Here is an 18230-nt window from a genome sequence, read left to right as displayed (position 1 = left end):
GGGTTCAGCATACTGATGTGGTGGAAACACAAGGAGGGAGGTAAAACTTTGGTGACATCTCCTCAGCGCTGTGCTTTGACTGACAGCTGGCACAGGTGGCGCAGACCTCCGCCAACAGGATACCAGGTGTCGGTGCCAGGTCTCAGGGCCAGAGAGCCGGTTGCTAAGCAGCCGCCGGTGCACCCCGTGCGCTGTCAAATGCCCGCAGCACGGCAGTCTGACAGGAGCGGCTCCATATGCCCCGCTGAAGTTCTCACCCAGATCTGTTCCCTCTCTCTCTCGGGGGGATAGAATCAAACCATGAACATAAAACATAAAAACACCCAGCTGGTTTGCATATTCCAACCCCGGCTGAGAGATATTTCCTCTCTCTGCTCGGTCATAGTACCCAGAAAAAAACCCAAAAAACATTCTGTGCATGATGAGCCAGGAGATCTGTTATGTTCTCAGTCAAAGATGCTATCTTTTCTCATCCCACCTTTTGTTTGCCGTTGTCGGAGCAGACATTTGTTGGGGGGGATTATCGGCGAATCCCGAGAGGCCGCTTGGCTCGTCCGCGTTGTCTTCCGAGCACCGACTTAAGCCCACAGCTTTGAGCGCAGATTAAACTCCCGCCTTTTTTTTTTTTTTATGCTCTCGGATCAGACGCCGGTGTCGTCGCAAATTCCCCGAATCAATCAAAGAATCCCCATTCCGCACAGGAAATTGCTTAGGTATGTCTTAATCAAGCTAATGAGAGTTTCTCAAGATCCTCCTCCCTGTTTAAAGCCGGGAGCACCACAGGCGCTTTTACCGACCACGCCGCACCTCGTCTGCCGGCGGGAAGTTGATTGGCTCATCAATGCGGGGGGATTAGGGAGAGGATGTGAAGCGGAATAGCTAAGTGTTCTGCTATTCTTTGCGTCAGACAGGCAGTAAGGATTAGGGACAGTGTACTCTGGCTCATTATTGGTCTTATATTGACTTTGTTTTGAAGTTGTACACGCAATGTCATCGGGAACGGTTTCCTAATGAGGCTCCTTTAAACACATACATGAGGTGTGTTAATCAGTGCTTGTGGAGAAGGACGGATTTAAGTGTGTTGATCTGAAGCAATGTAGACAGAGGTGGACGTGCTGGATAAAACATAACTCCAGACAGTGATGTGTTCTCGCCACAGGTTGTTTTTCTAGTTTCTGGGCTCAATTAAATATCTCGCAAAAGTATTAAAAGTCTTCCGGCTGAACGTTGTTCCTGGCACCATGTTGTTGTGTTGTAACAAAGTCCAACTTCCTTCTTTAAAAGCATTAAGTCGCCTTTCCTCTCAATATATCCGACTTTAATTATTCACTATGAATCTACTTGAGCTCCCCGCTGACAGGATGCACCGTTTCTCTTCATTTCCTGCATTGTGTTGTGTTTTTCTAATGGTTCATTATGATACACTCTGCAGGGAAAATTTGCAAAATGTACACCAAAAAAAACGCCTACTTTATAACCGCTCATATCGACTTGCTACTGATTAATTAATGCGAATATGAACTTGTTGACAGTAGCTTGAGCTGCTGGGGCTCAGAGGGAATAGAGGAGTTCAGCCTGTGCCTTGAGATCAGACCGGATCAGTCCATCATTAGACCTCCTCTCCTGTCTCACCCCCCACAGGTCCAGAGGGACTCGGCTTCAGTATCACATCCCGGGACGTTCCCATCGGCGGCTCGGCGCCCATCTACGTGAAGAACATTCTGCCACGGGGAGCTGCCATCCAAGATGGCCGCCTCAAGGCAGGAGACAGGTTGCTGGAGGTGAGAGAGTTAACGTGTGCCGATACTTCATATGTCCAAAACCACAACTAGGAAATATGTGTCTCAGTGTAAAGACCCCACAAGTACTAATACTTTGGTTTTATTTTAGGGTTTCTACTCGAACATGTTTATAATGCTTAACGTTCCAAATGTTTGATGTTCTGAAACACTCCGTTTTAGCGCCTGTCTCTTTAAGACCCCCTCTCGAAAAAGCCCAGTCTGTTCTGATTGGCTTGCAAGAAAAATGTGTCGCACCTTTAGCAGAGGAAGTTATCAAGCTGTGAGTTAAGATACTGAGATTGGAGCCGTATATTCTCCTGAGCCTTGATGTGACATAGGAAGGGGAGACTGATCTGATTGGCTTGTTGAATCACATGTTTTCTGATCCACAAAAATCTGACTGGGTTGTTCTTATTTCACATTTTAATGGCTAGATATCCAAATGTGTTTTTTCTTTTGACGATATATCCCCTTTAAATAAACTAATTGACAGGTATTTTTGATCATTTTTGATTTGGAAAACTTTAAAAGTTAACTAACTAAGGTAGGGTAACTAACTACTTCCCATACAACTTTTTTTCTAATTGACTCTTCCTGGAATTAAATAAAAGAACGTATTTTAATACTCCTCATATCTTGTGCAGCAAGATGGATGAACGCACCTTGGAAACCATTTGCATGAAGGATTACTCTGTGCAACGCTGATACCGTGGAGTTATTACACAAATCGTCCTAACCTTTGATCCACAGGTTCAAGTGATGAAATGTCTAGTTGAATGTCACCGTATTGGTTCACAACTTTGTTAAAAATAAAAGTGAAGATTTTCACTGTTTTAAAATTGCATAAAGCAAATGCATGCAGCATATGTTGGAACTAAACCCAGTCACTGTGTCTCCTGCTCAGGTGAATGGCGTGGACCTGAACGGGCGGACCCAGGAGGAGGTGGTGTCTCTGCTCCGGGCCACGCCCATGGGCGGAGCCGTGGGGCTGCTGGTCCTACGGCAGGAGGACACTTTCCTCCCCAGAGACGTGGTACGTTTATCATCCTCCACCGCCCTCAGAACATTGCTTCCACTCTTCATCCTGTCAGCTTCAGAAATCCCCCCCCATGCATGGATAAATCTAGATTATGAGAGTGTTTCTGTGTGTTCTGTCCCGAGTGCTGTTAATCCTCGTAGCGAGGGCCGTGTTGTCTTTCATTTTCCCGGCTAACACAACACGCTAGCCGAGCATGCAGATTGATTGTCACCCCCCCTCTTATTACTGAGCCGCGGCCAGCCTCACAGGGAAACCTGTAGGAGCTCCATCTCTTCTCTTTATCTCCCTCCCCCTCTCCTCTCCCCCTCTCTGTACCTCCTGTACCTGTCACCCTCTCCTCCTCCCTTCTCCATTCATTCTCATCCACCCCTCTCTCTCTCTTCCCTCCCTCTTCGCCCCGTCGCTGCGTTTCCATCTCTCTCGCTGTGTTTTGTTTGCCTCCGGAGCCGACTCTCCAGATTGATGGATGGTGGGGGTGAACAGACAGACGCAGAGCAGGTAGAAGGCAGGGAGAGGGAGGAAAAACACACTCGGCTTGAATATCAATCAGGCGAAAATCCTTCACACATTACATCGTACAAACGGCAATTACAAATCTCCCACTGCTGTTTTTTCGGATGCTGCTGCCGTCACTCAGTCTGGACGGATGCAACTCACGGCCTTGTGACTTCTACAAATCGTTGCTAATACAGTTGGTTTGTTTCCTACAACTGTTTGCTCTCCACGAGTTCTTGATTCTACATCAAACCAGATGTTAAACTTACTTATCTTATCGCGGAAAACCAGGTTTGATTTACCTCACATCTGGATGCAACTTTGAAGTTGTTCGATAAGGACGTTAGCTCATAATGGCCGATAAGAAATATAAAGATAAAGAACTCAGCAGATCACTGAGGCCTAAGTGTAGGTTTTTTTTGGGTTTTTTTTGTCAGTGTTAGCAAGCTTTAAATCACGTTGGTGTTTACGCATTGATTCTCTGCTATCTCTCTTTAGCCCCGCTAGCCGGCTTTAACACGCCTTATTGAGTTGTATCATGAGTTATACCACCAAACAGCCTTAAACACCCCCCCCTTCTGTTCTCATAAAAATGGGCTCTCCCAGCACCCTCAGCAGTCACCGGGGGCCATTAGGGGGCCCAAGCAGCCATTCGCTTGCAAGTGGTGTCAATCAAACTGCTGATTGGTGACAATTATCACAGCGAGAGGGAGGCAGAGGAGGCTATTGGCCCTCCGTCGCCACGGGGCCAAGTCTGATTAGAGGAGCTTGCCACGCTGGTCGATACTCATCTTCAGATTAGGAGCCGGGGCTTCGAGTCCGGCTGACTCTGCGTATGGTTGGTAGTTAGACGGTAGGATTTATTTGATGTGTGGTTATCAGCAGCAGAGGGAGGGAGGGGTGGGGGTGGGACTCGAGGGAGACGAGGTCCAGTGCACAAAATGAGCAGCTTCAGTCCTTATCCAAAGCTGCGAGCTATAGGCTAAGCGTTTTCTCATGGGCTTCAGAGAAAGAGCAGACGGAACAGCATGTCTGCTAAAAATGTAACAATAAAACCACAAACTAGATGGATAAACTGAGCTTAATCAAAACGAGAGCGAGTCATGAGAGAGGCACATTTTTCTGGGCACACAAGCATGTATTAAAAATGGCACTTACTAAGCTTTATATATGAAACATAATGCAGTGTAATGAAAAAAATAAAGTCAACAGCTGTTGTATCATGCGGATCATGGAGCACATGCAGCAGGTAGAAAAACAAGAGACCTTATTAAATCACTTGTGTTCATGATCGTTTTGCTACTGGACAAGCTGGATAACATATAATGATGAAATGAGTTATTAGGGTTTCCACATTAATGGCAGTCTTAACATTATCATTGCAATGTAAATTGGTATTTCTGTGCTCGTATGCTATCATTAATGCACGGCACATTCATGCACACGTGCTGCAGAATCCGGATACTGCCTCATTTCTTATTGATGTTCATGGTTAAGTGATTAAACTTAAACACGGTCAGCTTTAAATCAGTAAGTGTACATTCAAATATTGTAATATAGTTAATACAATAAAAACATATTGCAGTAGTATTTTTTTTTTTTTAACCCCGAGTAGAGCAGCCTGTAAATATAGAGACCAAACTTAGTGCACATTTTTAAAGATCGCGTCTCACCCAATAAAGTCGTGTTCAAAGGGCAATTTATTCAGGTCAGATCAGAGCGTGCAAAAACAGTTTTATTTCAAAACTCAGGGAGAAAACGGTCAATAAATCACTTCCCTTTTGCTTGTTAAGAGTTCACGTGGGTCTCTTTTATCTGGTCGAAGCAATCTGGATGAACGGAGGGTTTCTCTTGTCTGGATTATGACAGAAAGAGGACACTGGTGAGAGAATAAATCACTCTGAAACTGTCAAAGTGCGTTGGGGGTTCAAAAATAGGACAGAATCCACTCATGTCCTCTGCAGAAGATGACAGTTTGTCCTTGCAAACTGTCCTTGTCCTTGTCGTTTCTCTGGCCAAACACCACCCAGCCATCACTACCCACCTGTCTGCCGAGGGTGATCATCCTTGCTCATCACTCTGCTTCCGTTTATCCATTTTAACTTCGCCCTCTCTCGGCTTCTTGCATGCTCCGATTTTTTCCTGTCTCTGTCAGTAAATATTTCTGCTTGATTACCTGTGCTTCTTCTGTCCCGCCTCTAGAATGCTGAGCCCCAGATGCAAAGCCCCAGAGATGTGGTAAGACTCCACCCCAACACGAGCCTGCAATTAAACACACCTCCACCCTTTGCATGGTGTTATTTATCTCAAAAATAAACACGCATGTAATGTAATCATCCAGTTGGGATAAAAAAAACAATAGCTTATGCATGCGTTCAGGGTCCACTAGTAAACCAGCAGGTTAATCAAAGTGCAAGTCACTAGCCATGCGGATAAATGTTGAGTCCGTAACACTAATTTTAATCTCCATCCAGAGTTGCTCTAACAAATCACAATTTCATGGTTCGTCAGTGTGCCGTGTAGAATAATTCCCTCCATCACTCCCCTCAGAGCCGTACTCGTCAGTGAGGGAGTTTGTTTTATCTGTCGGCCGTGGATAAGGTTGCCAGTGTTGGCCGTCTTGCTGCAGACTCTGATATGCGAGCTGAATACCAAACAGTCAGTTTAGTTTGTGTTTTACTTTATTGAGGGGGGGGGGGGCAGTCCGACTCCACTGTGGCTCTCTCTTAATCCCAAACGTGAACATAAACTTTGACACATGAGAGGCTGTTGACATACGGTCACTGTTGTAGGTAAAACATTTACTTTTGTGAGGAAATGAAGTGCTGTCTGAATGTACAGTGAGACATATTAAACCCTATGTATTCTCAAAAGTATCCCACAATGCATCGGGAAGGAGTGTACAACAGACCAAGCGCTATATACCATCATGCAATGCGCTGAAGAACAAATGGAAGACAAGAGGACAAGAGGAGAGAGAGCAGCACGATTGAGACAAATCTATGAGTGCTGGCCAGGCTGCAACCTCCGGTTCTGCCAATGAAGCCAGTGTGGAAGTGTCTTTAAACTTGCATTCTCTCTAATGTCCACCAGGGGGCGACTCCTCTGGTTGTATAGAAGTCTATGAGAAAATGACTCTACTTCTCTCTTGGTTTATTCCCTCAGTAAACATTGTAAACATGAGTTTATGGTCTCAATCTCTAGTTTCAAGTCTTCTTCAATACAGCATGATGTTCATTTAGTAAATGATGCTCCATCTTATTTTTGCAACCTGAGGAGCGCCCCCTGCTGTTCAGTAGAGAACATACGCTATACCGAGTTCCAATCAGTGCCAGGGAGCGTTCCCAGGAGGGGATCCTCCCATGCCTGAGCTGCAAGTTATGAGGCCGTTGCGGGCCATAATGAAACGCGTTGGGAACACCGCCTCAGACGAAAATGGGCTCGTCAGTGTTTACCTTCAGCTCGGCTGTTAGTGGCACTTCATTCAAGAAGGAGGCGAGGTGGAGATAGGAGGTTTTGCTGACGGTTATAGTATGCAATTGATTTAAGAGATAGTCACAAGCTGTTTTCATTGCCTTTCATCGGAAAAAAGGGGGACCAATAGCATTGATTTATGAAGAGCTAAAAATGACGAAATGTGGAGATTCAAGGTCTCCACCCAACGACGCCAATACATAGCCTTGTATATCAAAACCATAAATACCCAGGCAGTGAATGCACAGAAACATTCCTGATGTTTGGATTACACCCTGCAGTGATAGCACTTGTGGTTTTATTGTGAAATCTACCTTCTGTGAAGAAACAGAGTTAGTAGAGTCTCTGAGGCCTGAACGTTACTCCGCACATGCTTCCCTTCTCCACCACAGCAGCTGTTAAAAGCTCATCTGTCTTCACTGCGGATATTAAGAAGGCTATTCAGATTTCCATAACTCTCCAATTCACACACAGAACTTAAGTAGTATTTTACTGACAGACTTCACGTCTTCACATCTGGCCAAGTGCAGGTAATTGGTTGCGTTTTACGCGCCGCGCTGCTAGAAGTGTAATCGCCCGCTTAATTTGATTGGCGGTCGTACCTGCCAGCTGTGTGAATGATCCTCATCATCAAGGGACCTTATGGCACAACCGTGGATTATTGTGACTGCAGCTGGCACACTTCTCATGCGAGCGCTCGAACGTTCACAGACGACGACGTGAACCGTCCCATCAGCCGTAGAGTCGACGCCTTCTGCTGTTCCACGGCTGCTTTGTTAGTGAGAGTTGGCAACAGTTTGGGAAATGTCACATCAGAAGTTTGCATCCAGAGCTACACAAGGTTTTTTTAAATCTTTTAAAAAGGACTTGCCAAGATTCATAGTTGGGTCTTTTACTTCCTTTTATTTTGTTTCTCAGCATTATAATGGAAATACAAGTCAGAGAGTTCAGCTTTCTATTCGGATCATCTACCATCTCCCAGTTTGTGTTAAGTGCTCTCTCCTTCTGACACTTTTTCCTGGAACTGATGAAGACAAATCTTCTGAATCACCACCAAAGTAGATCGGCACTCAACGTGTAATACTGCAACCTTTAGATATTAAGCAAAGTAAAAGCAGTTGTTCCGTTTTCCCTTATTTTGGACGTTTACCTCCCTATAAACCAATCAGCACCAGAGTCCTGAGCCAGAGAAAGATTGAGGAACCACACCATCGACCATGCCTTCCCACCTCCCTCCTTTCCACCCTTTCTAACTCCAAATCTCCAGATGAGCCTCTCTCTCTCTCTCTCTCCGCCTCACCCTTTCCCGGAACATCAACCACCATAATGGATTCCACGCCTTTCAGATGTTATCTGTTGTCCGGCGCCTCATTTTAAACATCTCGCCATCTCCGCCGACAACAACAACAACAACGGCAGTGGAGGCTGTGGTGCTTTAGATGCAGGGTGTGCAGCTTTTAATGGATAAGCATCCATTTTCAAGTGATAGACAGATTTCCAGTAGATGAAGAGATCATTGGATGTTGAGAGGAAGGGCGGCGGCCAATGATTGTTTTCATTATTAATCTCTTGATGATTTCTTTCTGTTTAATAAATTATTTTAAAAAATGGAAACATTTGGTTTCCAGAACATATAAAGTGATGCCTTAATTGTTTTTTTTTCCTTTTTTATTTTATTGAAAAGTATTCAATTTATAATGATATAAAGCAGAATAATAATATTATAGATTAACCAAATAAAAGCCCTACGAAGAGTTAGAGCCATGTAAGTTCAGCAGCATCTGTGCGGAGACGTACTGAATCGTGACAACTTGCACAACAGACTGCAAAGAGGCTTAAAGAAAGACTCCACATAGTGTGTAATGCATTACAATAAATAGAATTGCATTCATGCCTCCTCATACTGCTGGTAGAGCGTATTACCTGTGTGCATGCATAAAAGATGTATCCATAGAGGCAAAGAGGAAAAGAGGTTTCAGTCAAGGTTACATGATTCTGTTTTCTATTAATCCCTCTATACTCCATCTCTTTGTACAGTTATGAAAAGTGCAATTAATAATATAGAATAGAACATATGTCATAGACAGCTCTTAGACCTGCAGGTTTGCAGACTCTCCAGCTGTTTGTTTTTTTTAGGCTGGCATGGCATGACTCATCTTTGAGAGAGAGAGAGAGAGAGAGCGAGCTCTGTCGAGGGGTTACACGGTAGACGAAATGCAACAATTGAAGTGGAAAAAAAGCACTCACTTCTTGAAATCGGTCCAATGGCTCAAAATCGGCCCACTTTTTCACAGCAGTCGACCAGAGGCTGTCATCACTCCGGTGACTCTATTTGGCTACAAAACAATATATAAAAACTTTCTCTTTCACTTCACCATTTTCGTTTTTGTACAGCGAAGCTAATCTCTTAGCTTTAAGTGCATTTGTGTTCCTTTCAACCCCTAAACCTTTACATTTACATCCCTAACCATGCACGTTGAACGTTTGGCCCCTTCTATATGTCCTCACGTTCCTGCATTGACATATCACATGGTCTCTTATCTAAGGAGGCCACTCTTGTCTAACCCTTTTGACTCTGACTGCTCCCTTCAGCATCCGAGGCAGCCCGCGACAGCCGTGAAGCCCCATTGGCTGATTGAGGTAACTGCCGCACGACATCACCAGCTTGGGTCATTACGCTGTATCGGGAGAAGGGCTATAAAAGGCAAATGGGATACTTTGGGTGGCTTCACAAATAGACTGGGAGTCGTTTAACCAATTCATTGCTTTGCTAATGGTGTGTAGGAATATAAAACACTTTGTTGGGTTTTCTCAGCAGCTCTTACCCCTCTCTGCTTTTCATTGTATCTATCTCTTGTTTTACTCTTTGTTACCTCTTCTATTTCACACCCTTCTTCCTCTCTTCCCCTCTCTTTGTCCCACACACACACACACACACACACTTCATACACACTTAAAGACGCAAACCCTCCTCCCTGCTCCTGGCTCTTACAATAGAGCACTGATCAAAGGCATCCGTCTTTACATGCCGGCCCTGATAGTTCCATAATGGTTCCATAACGTGAACATTGGGCTCCATTGTTTACGCCATTAGTCACGCGGGGCTTATGGGGAAAATTACGGCGACGCTATATTGAAAAGCCATCAGCGGTGTCGGCAGTAATGCGGCGGCAACACCGTGCCAAGATGCTATCTATCACACGTGCGCGTTTCCTCTCCTCTGTGCACACAAAGCTGTTATGAAAACGGCAATCTGTTAGCACGCTGTGGTGTAATGATGAAGGTCCTCTTGATGACATGATATAGCATTCTGCGTAGAGGAACATGTGTTGGCAGCTCATGAGGCAGCATGAGTATTATAGATCATAACTGATGAAACAGCAGAGTGCAGAAGCATCTAAGGACAATAATATTAGCATAATGATGAATGATTCTGCATAATAATTGTATAATAAGCATATCATCTACCAATGGGCAGGAGTTTTACAATTTTCTGCCATATTTCATTTAAACATATATGCTAAAGCCCAATTCATATATTAAGAGATTGATGTAACAAAACAGCACTGAATATAGAGGTGTGGTCATTTATTTTCATATTTTCATTCATGTCATTACAGTTAAGACTATGTTTATGCATTTTATGCTCCTTAAAGCTGCAGTTGGTAACTTTTATAAAATATTGTTGTCATATTTGCTCAAACTGTCACTATATCCCGACAGTAGTACATGAGACAGACAACTCAAATGATATGAAAGATATTTTAGTCTACTGTAAAATGACCCGTGGGCGGTGCTCGGTTTTGGCTGCACACTTTTTTGAAATATTGGCGGCCAGGATCACAAACTTTCTAATTTTATAGCTAAACAGTTTCATAAAATATGTAAAAAATTGGAGCAGTGCTGCCTAGTTTGACAGTTTGATCGGAGTTTACAGACAGTGATTGACAGCTGTGTTAGAGACTCCTCGGCTCTGATTGGTTGTTTTTTATCGTAGTGGTGGAACCAAAAAGATGGCGGAAGAACCTGATTTTTTTTTTTCACAGAACATCTGTTTCATGTACCACTGTTAGGATATAGTGACAGTTTTGAGCAAATATGACAAAAATATTGCAGAAATCTATTTCAGATGGGAATATATACTTTTTAACTCCAATTTTATGAATGTCTACGAACAAATCATATTGTTTTATAAACTCAATTATTATTGAATAATCCAACAGTATATAAAGTAGTAAGAATGACCACCTTCACCAGCTAAGAACCTGCAAATATTTTAATGCATCAGCAATAGTAATCCAATAATAAAATATTACATAAAAGTCAGAAATGAGAACCTTTGTTTTTGACATTTTTGTACATATTGCTGATAATACTTACTTGCTTTTCACATGTAAATGTAAGACTTTTACTTATAATTGGGTGCTTTTACTTTGTAATATTGCTGCTTTTACTTACCACAGGATCTGAACACCACTGCTCTGTGTGCCTAGTAGTTCTTTTTCGCATACCAGGGAGTCATTACAGGAGTTACGTAACTTTTGTATCATTATTAGCGCTACAGGATAGCCGCGGTGATTAATGGCTGCACCTCCGTGGCAGCAGGCTCCATACTTTCTCTGCGTGTTGTGTAGCGGCCTGTTGGTGGCACGTACGAGTCAATCAGAGAGGGCCATTCTACCACGGAACAGGCTCTCCGGCTTAATTAAAGTGATGTTTCAAGCTGCCACCTGGCCCAAACACACACACACACACACACACACACCTAAACACACTTACACACACACATTACAGCCACCCATACAGCACACACACTCACAGGATACAGTTACATGCACTACATTGGGGGCCTTTTCACACATTGCAAACTCACAAGCCATATGGCGCACTTCACACACACACACACACACACACACACACACACACACACACACACACACACACAAACACACACACAAGTAGATGACTACGACGACACACAAAGGTATACTCACACACACGCGCCGAGCGACACGGAGCAGCTGCTGGTGTAATTGCCCGGGGTTGGATGAGGTTATAAATGGTTTCTAGTGGGTTGTGGAGCTCTAAAGAGCGAGCCACATAGTGCAGATCGTCCAAAAGGTAGAGGGGGGGGAGGCTGATTTGATTTGGGGGACGGGCCTGAATGTGTGTGCGTGTGAATCGATTCTTCCCCTTCACGCCAGAGTTGTCGTACGTCAGCGGTGTGTGTGTGTGTGTGTGTGTGTTGGGCAGGTCACGTGCACAGTATATAGGGATGACATTTGAGTGAGTGCACATGCTGTTCTGTGCACATATCCACCTATAGACATACAGACCTGCCTTCTCCCTCCATCTCCGTGACACACACACACACACACACACACACACACACACACACACACACACACACACACACACACACACACACACACACCTGCCTTCCTCTCCTCCTCCATGCTGTGCCACAGGTATTTGATATTCATGGTCTATCAGCATGGAGCTGCAGCGAGACACGCCGGAAAGAGTGAGAGAAAAGGGGAGGGGAGGACAAGCGAGGGGTGAGGGAGAAAAATCAGAGTTGTGAATTGAGGGCGGAACAAAAAAAGAGAAGGGAGGAGGTAGAGAGAGGTGGGAAGATGAAGGAGAGGGAGAGAGAAAGAGAACAACTGATGCGTGTCCACATACTTTTGATCATATAGTGTCGATTGGCAAGGGGAGAAAGGCATGGAGGGGGGAGATAAAGGGGGAGAGGGGGAGTGGTTAATGTAGTGATAGAAGTAAGGGAGGAAAAGGGAGAGAGAGAGTCAGAGTATGAATAAAAAGAGAGATCGTGCTACAGTAGGCAGCCAACAATGCTCTCCACGGCCGACTTCTCTCAACCAATTACACCCTTCACTGCCTCCCTATCCCCCCCCCTTTAAAAAAAAAAAAAAAAAAATCCCCTCGAGCGACTCTTTCAGATGCCATCAAATCGACAGGTTTGTTGGCCAAAGTTGAGCCCACGAATCATAGCAGAGGAGAGAAGTAAGCGGTGAGGAAGAAGTAGAAGTAGAAAGTGTAAATGAGGAGTGATTTTCTTTCACTTAATGCGCCGACATTGACTGGAGAAGAAGACGAGCGGAGGACTCCTGAGGATGTGAGGCAAATATTAGATGAAGGAGAGAAGTGGGAGAGGTTCAGGGGTAGAAAGGAAGGAAGGAAGGGAATAAAAGGGGGAGTGACAGTGTTGGATGCTGTTTATATTGGAAAACAATGTGCATCCACACTAGTGTTTTAGAGTAGAATTATGTCTAAACACAGTGATAGAAATGTGCTTTACAGCCAAACATCTGGTCAGGAGAAGGAAAGTCGAGCCCAGATACTTGGAGATCATTCCAATCCTGCCTCTGTGATCACCTGGTCTGTGTTTTAAAAGGAGCCAAACTCCAGATTTAGTCGTTCTTCTTTTTCTGTTTCTGTTGTCGGGCAACTAAAAAAAGCTGGAAAAATAATAATTTGACCTCGTAGATTCCACCTGTTACACAGAGGAACAGTGCGATTTCCTACGATGCTGTGCTGAGACGTGAGCCCAGTCGTCCTCTCGTTGTTACTGAGCACGCTCAGGTGATCCAAAGGCTTTGTTTACGTCGTCCACACTAAAACGCCCTGTTGGTATTTTCACACCGTTTTGGAACATCTGCTTTTTTCACATTACACAAACGCCAAAAACAAAAAAAAAAGAACGCGTCGGATGCTCAAGCTGGTTTGGTGCGGGCAGACTCTTGGAAGCTAATGGGAGGATGGAGAAAGAGAAAAGAGGGAGGAGACGGTGGAAGCTCGAGAAAGGAACTGAGGGATAGAGAAAGGGGAGCGGCACAAGAGGAAATGAGAAGTAGGGATTTTTTAAAAAAGGGAAAGAAATTAAGAGCAGTATAAAGAGACAGGTGAAGGAGGCGGAGAAAGATGGAGAGAGGGAGAGATCCGGACGAACAGCGAGAGGTGGCAGCGTCTGTCTCCTTTTGTGTTCCACATGGATTCTTCCCTCTCCGTCGGCCTTTCATTCACACTCCCTCGCTCGCTCACTCCGTCATTGTCACTCCAGCGCTCCCTCATTCTTTTCACCCTCTTCTCCCTCCTTCCTCCTCGCCTTCTTCACCCCTCCTCTCGATCCCATTACTCCTCTCCTCTCCCCCTCTCACCTTCTTTCATCTCCTCTTACTTTGAGCATTCTTTCCTCCCCTCCTCTGCCCATGGTTTTACGTATTTTCACCCACTCCTCTTCGCCGCGCTCCCTTCTTCCTCTCTTCACAATCATCAGCCAGGTCCCTGAACATGTTTTTAATCGGCTTTATTTAAAGGGAGGGCTGAACAATTTGAGGGAAATTAGTAATTTGGATTTTTTAGAAGAGCATTGCCATTGTGATTATTCTCTATAAATGAATCTGCAGGTGTTTGTGTTTTCTACATGGTGTTAAACAAGGTGCCTTTTTTTCTAAAGCTTAACTACAAAATGATTTCTTACTTCTTACCGCAGTCAACGCTGGGATAAGAGTCAATAATAATATATATTCTTTTTTAAAGTGTGATCACTGCATCTCTTTAGCATACATACATATATAGTCATAAATTAGCACATCAAAAATTCTAAGGCTGATTTGTCGTATGTGAGATTAGCAGTGGACAGACGGACAGACACCGAAATGCGCGCACACACACACACACACACACACACACACACACACACACGACTGTATGCATAAACTCCGGACATGATCATGTGATAGTTTCACCCCTGCAGCTTCGCAGCAATAAATTACTTGAATTCCCCTTTCAGAACTTTTTATTTAATAAGCTTGCAACGGTGATGGATGTGCTATGAAGTTTTTGGCTAGCTCACAGAATATCTACTTAAATGCTACAGCTGTGAATGCAGCAGACGACTGTTTGTATTTATAGGCAGCGATATACTTTCAACCCTTTTTCAATTTGTCAAATCTTAATGATGTTTTGCTGCGTATGGGAATTGAAAATGCAATCGTGATTGGGATATAAAGGAGATTAATCATTCAGCTTTATTGATGGCATTATCTCATATCAGTTAATAGATTAGATAGATAGTCTTGTTTTTAAACTTGAATGACATCACATATCAGCTTTACTGATCAGTTATATTTTTGAGTTATTAAAATGTATTTCCGGTTTTCTTCTTCGGCCACACACTAATCTGAGGATTATGTCGTTATTCACTTTTTAATTGGCCTTAAATTCATTTCTAGGCAGATTGAATTGGCCTCGAAGTTCCGAAATAATCAAATTCATATTGTCCTATTTTGTTATTATTCCTCAGCACTTCCTATAAGTTGTGTCTGAAATCAGACTGGATGTTTTTTTCCCTGCTTTGTTTTTAATTACACCTCAGATATATATTCCAGGTAGCATATATTTGTCTTTGTGAAACATGCAGACACCCTGACAGCGCTCCTCATAATCGCTTCTCCTTTATCTCCCTCCTTCCTTCCTTCCTTCTGTTCCCTCCCTTTCCTTCTCCCTCCATACATCCTCGTCTCCTCCTCCTCCTCCTCTTCTGTCTCCTTCCCTCCATCCCTATTCCTCCCCTCCCTCCGTTCAACCCAGAGCAATTCCATCTCTCTCCGAGCAAACAAAGGGAGCTAATGACATGCTGACACCGAGCCCGATGATTGAATTCATTAGGCGTGCACAATAATTGCCGGGCGTGAGCGTGTGCGCGCACCCATCTATTCAGAGGACAGCTGTCAAATAACAAGCGAGAGAGAATAGCTTTTTATTGTTGAGCTGGAAGAGAGAGGGGAAAATTAATATAGAGAAAGAGTGGGAGAAGCACCTGTTGTGGAGGGGGAGAGAGAGAGAGAGAGAGAGCACTCAGCATGTCAATTAGGCTGCTGTGTTCATGCAGGGTTACTGGCAAGTTTACTGCCTGTGTGACGCACTCGGTATCACCATCCAGGTGCACGGCATGTCAGACCTGCTCTTTGGGTAACGTGCGTGCTTCTGTCTGAATCCCTTTTAAAAGTTTTAAAAAAGGGAAAGGTGTTCAATCTTATAGAGATCAACATTAGAAAGGATGAAATGAGTGTAGGACTAGAGTTTAGGCTTAACTGCAAAACTGTGACGTTTTCCAACTTACGATCAAAACAACACACGGTTCTATTCATTTGAATTGCTAACTATAATGTGATTTATTGCAGCATTGAATACAAAGATGATTAATGCTAATAGATCTTAAATTTTAAAGTCCCGATATGAGCAATATTAATTGCAATGTGCAGCCCAAATAACGTGCAGACAGATGTAGGCCTCCAAGTATGGAATGAGACCAATTTTTATGAAACAACAACTTTTGTGTTTTTGGCAAAATGTAACACTTCCATGCGCAGGACGTTGTGAACCTGCAGCTGCTTCACAGTAAACGCTCTACATCTGCATGCGTTTTGCTTCCTGCTTTGGTTTCACTGTAACACAGCGTCGTTTTGTTAGCGGCTAGGTTTTTCCACTTTGCTACCTTTGCGATGTAGCATATTACCGTGGAAAAGTTTGTGTGTGTGTGTGTGTCTGTGAGAACCTAATTAAAATGTTTTTTGGGATAAGAGAGCATTATAAATGCAGTCCATTTTAACATTAAGTTGAAATGCATCGTGCACGGGAGACGGGGACGGGGGGGGACGGGGGGCTTCAGTGTTGCTGTGAATAGTTTTGATGGGAACTAGCTTCAGGCTAAGAACCAGAAACAAACAACACAGACTGCATCTGTTTCATATGCAGATTGGGAGCCTCACATATTACTTTTGATCTTCACAATCCCAGTGCTCATCATCCGGCCTTACTTTGACTGTTTTCCAGTTCTGACTCACCAAACAACACATCACCCCCTGATTCTGATCAAACTCTCTCTCTCGAATCGGATTTCCTCAAAGTTTAAATTGAACCGTAGCTTTGTGCCGTCTTGATGATAGAAGATAGCTCCGTGCCTGCTTGTACTAAGTACCTGATTTAACACTTAAGAGCACTGGTCTGCTTAACACTAATATATCTGATGTAGCTAATGAGCTCACACTCTGATTTACCTCGCTGCTATCTGCCCGGCAGCAATTTATATGCGAGTGCTTTTCATTGACCTCGAGTGGCCGAATGAATGTCTTTGTATCTTTGGCCCCCGTTGGCTAACCCACAGGAACACGGTGCAAGCAGGGCAAGGCTGAGGGGGCGTCTGTGTTATTGCTTCAGGCTCAATTAAATGCATGCATGTTTTTGCTTTGCATAATTAGATGTGCATTGTGGGATACATTTAACTGTATTAGTGTGTCTTTGTGGACTACTGTAGAGTTGCTACTGTTATTAATATGTTCTGTTATTAATCCGAATCTCTCTTGGTCTGTCTTTGCCACCCCCCCCTCCTTCAGAAGCCAGAGGAGGACGAGTTGGTCCTGACTCCAGACGGCACCAGGGAGTTCCTGACCTTTGAGATCCCCCTGAGTGACTCGGGTTCAGCTGGGCTGGGAGTCAGCGTCAAAGGCAACCGCTCCAAGGAGAACCACGCTGACCTGGGCATCTTCGTCAAATCCATCATCAACGGAGGGGCGGCCTGCAAGGTACCAGACCGCCGGCTGTCATTAATGGAGGGTTTGAGTGCAGAGAGAGAAGAAATATTTAAAAGTGTGGCATCTGTTATTCTTACAAGCATATTCTTTTTTCTGTTGTCTCGCTATAGGTGAGATTATATCAGTGCTCAATCATCCATAGTGATTGTTACAACCGGCCCCAGCATGTGTCGTTTCGTCACATGATCAAAAAGAAACGTGACACTGGACAAAATCAACATGCATATTACCCAGCAGTCATCACTGCTTATTTATATTAACCAAAGAAAATAAGAAATTGTTAATTTAACTAAATAGTGTTTATAGTGTATTTGTGTTTTTATTCTTTATGGAGAATAAGCATATCGTTTTGCAAAGATACTAGTACATTTTTTACCCACAAAAAAACCGAAAGAATAATATGATGGAGATAGGTTTGCTGTTTCAAGGGTCAATCTATATATATATATATATATATATATATATATATATATATATATATATATATATATATATATATATATATATATATATATATATATATATATATATATATATATATATATATATATATATATATATATATATATATATATACATACCATGATGAGATTATATGAGTTGTTCACTGATCTCAGGTGTATATTTGAGGGGATTATCCGAATAACGTGAGGGATTATTTTCACATTGATTAAATTCCCGCCCTCCTCCACCCATTGGTCTATATATTGATGCCCCTGCAGAGTTACGCTCACCAAAAGTTTACTATGCACGAGACAGTATGCAGTATAAAGTAGTATATAGTAAATGTTATTCTACCAGGTACCAAATTTGATAGAATTTAAC

At 43.5% G+C, this 18230-nt stretch overlaps 1 protein-coding gene across 2 annotated transcripts in view; it reads left to right on the top strand.

The window, feature by feature from the left end:
• The window catches only part of LOC129088942 (partitioning defective 3 homolog), a 237234-nt gene that overhangs the window by 119503 nt on the left and 99501 nt on the right, over window positions 1-18230 (top strand). For both annotated transcript variants that reach the window (XM_054596221.1, XM_054596222.1), the window contains 5 exons: window positions 1642-1781; window positions 2686-2814; window positions 5518-5553; window positions 9382-9429; window positions 17208-17396. In XM_054596221.1, coding sequence (XP_054452196.1) covers window positions 1642-1781; window positions 2686-2814; window positions 5518-5553; window positions 9382-9429; window positions 17208-17396 — 542 coding nt within the window. The remainder of the gene's footprint in view (window positions 1-1641; window positions 1782-2685; window positions 2815-5517; window positions 5554-9381; window positions 9430-17207; window positions 17397-18230) is intronic.

This window comes from Anoplopoma fimbria, chromosome 3 (assembly GCF_027596085.1).
Source record: "Anoplopoma fimbria isolate UVic2021 breed Golden Eagle Sablefish chromosome 3, Afim_UVic_2022, whole genome shotgun sequence".
In the NCBI taxonomy this organism is placed as follows: Eukaryota; Metazoa; Chordata; class Actinopteri; order Perciformes; family Anoplopomatidae; genus Anoplopoma; species Anoplopoma fimbria.
This window is presented reverse-complemented; position numbering and strand designations above follow the sequence as displayed.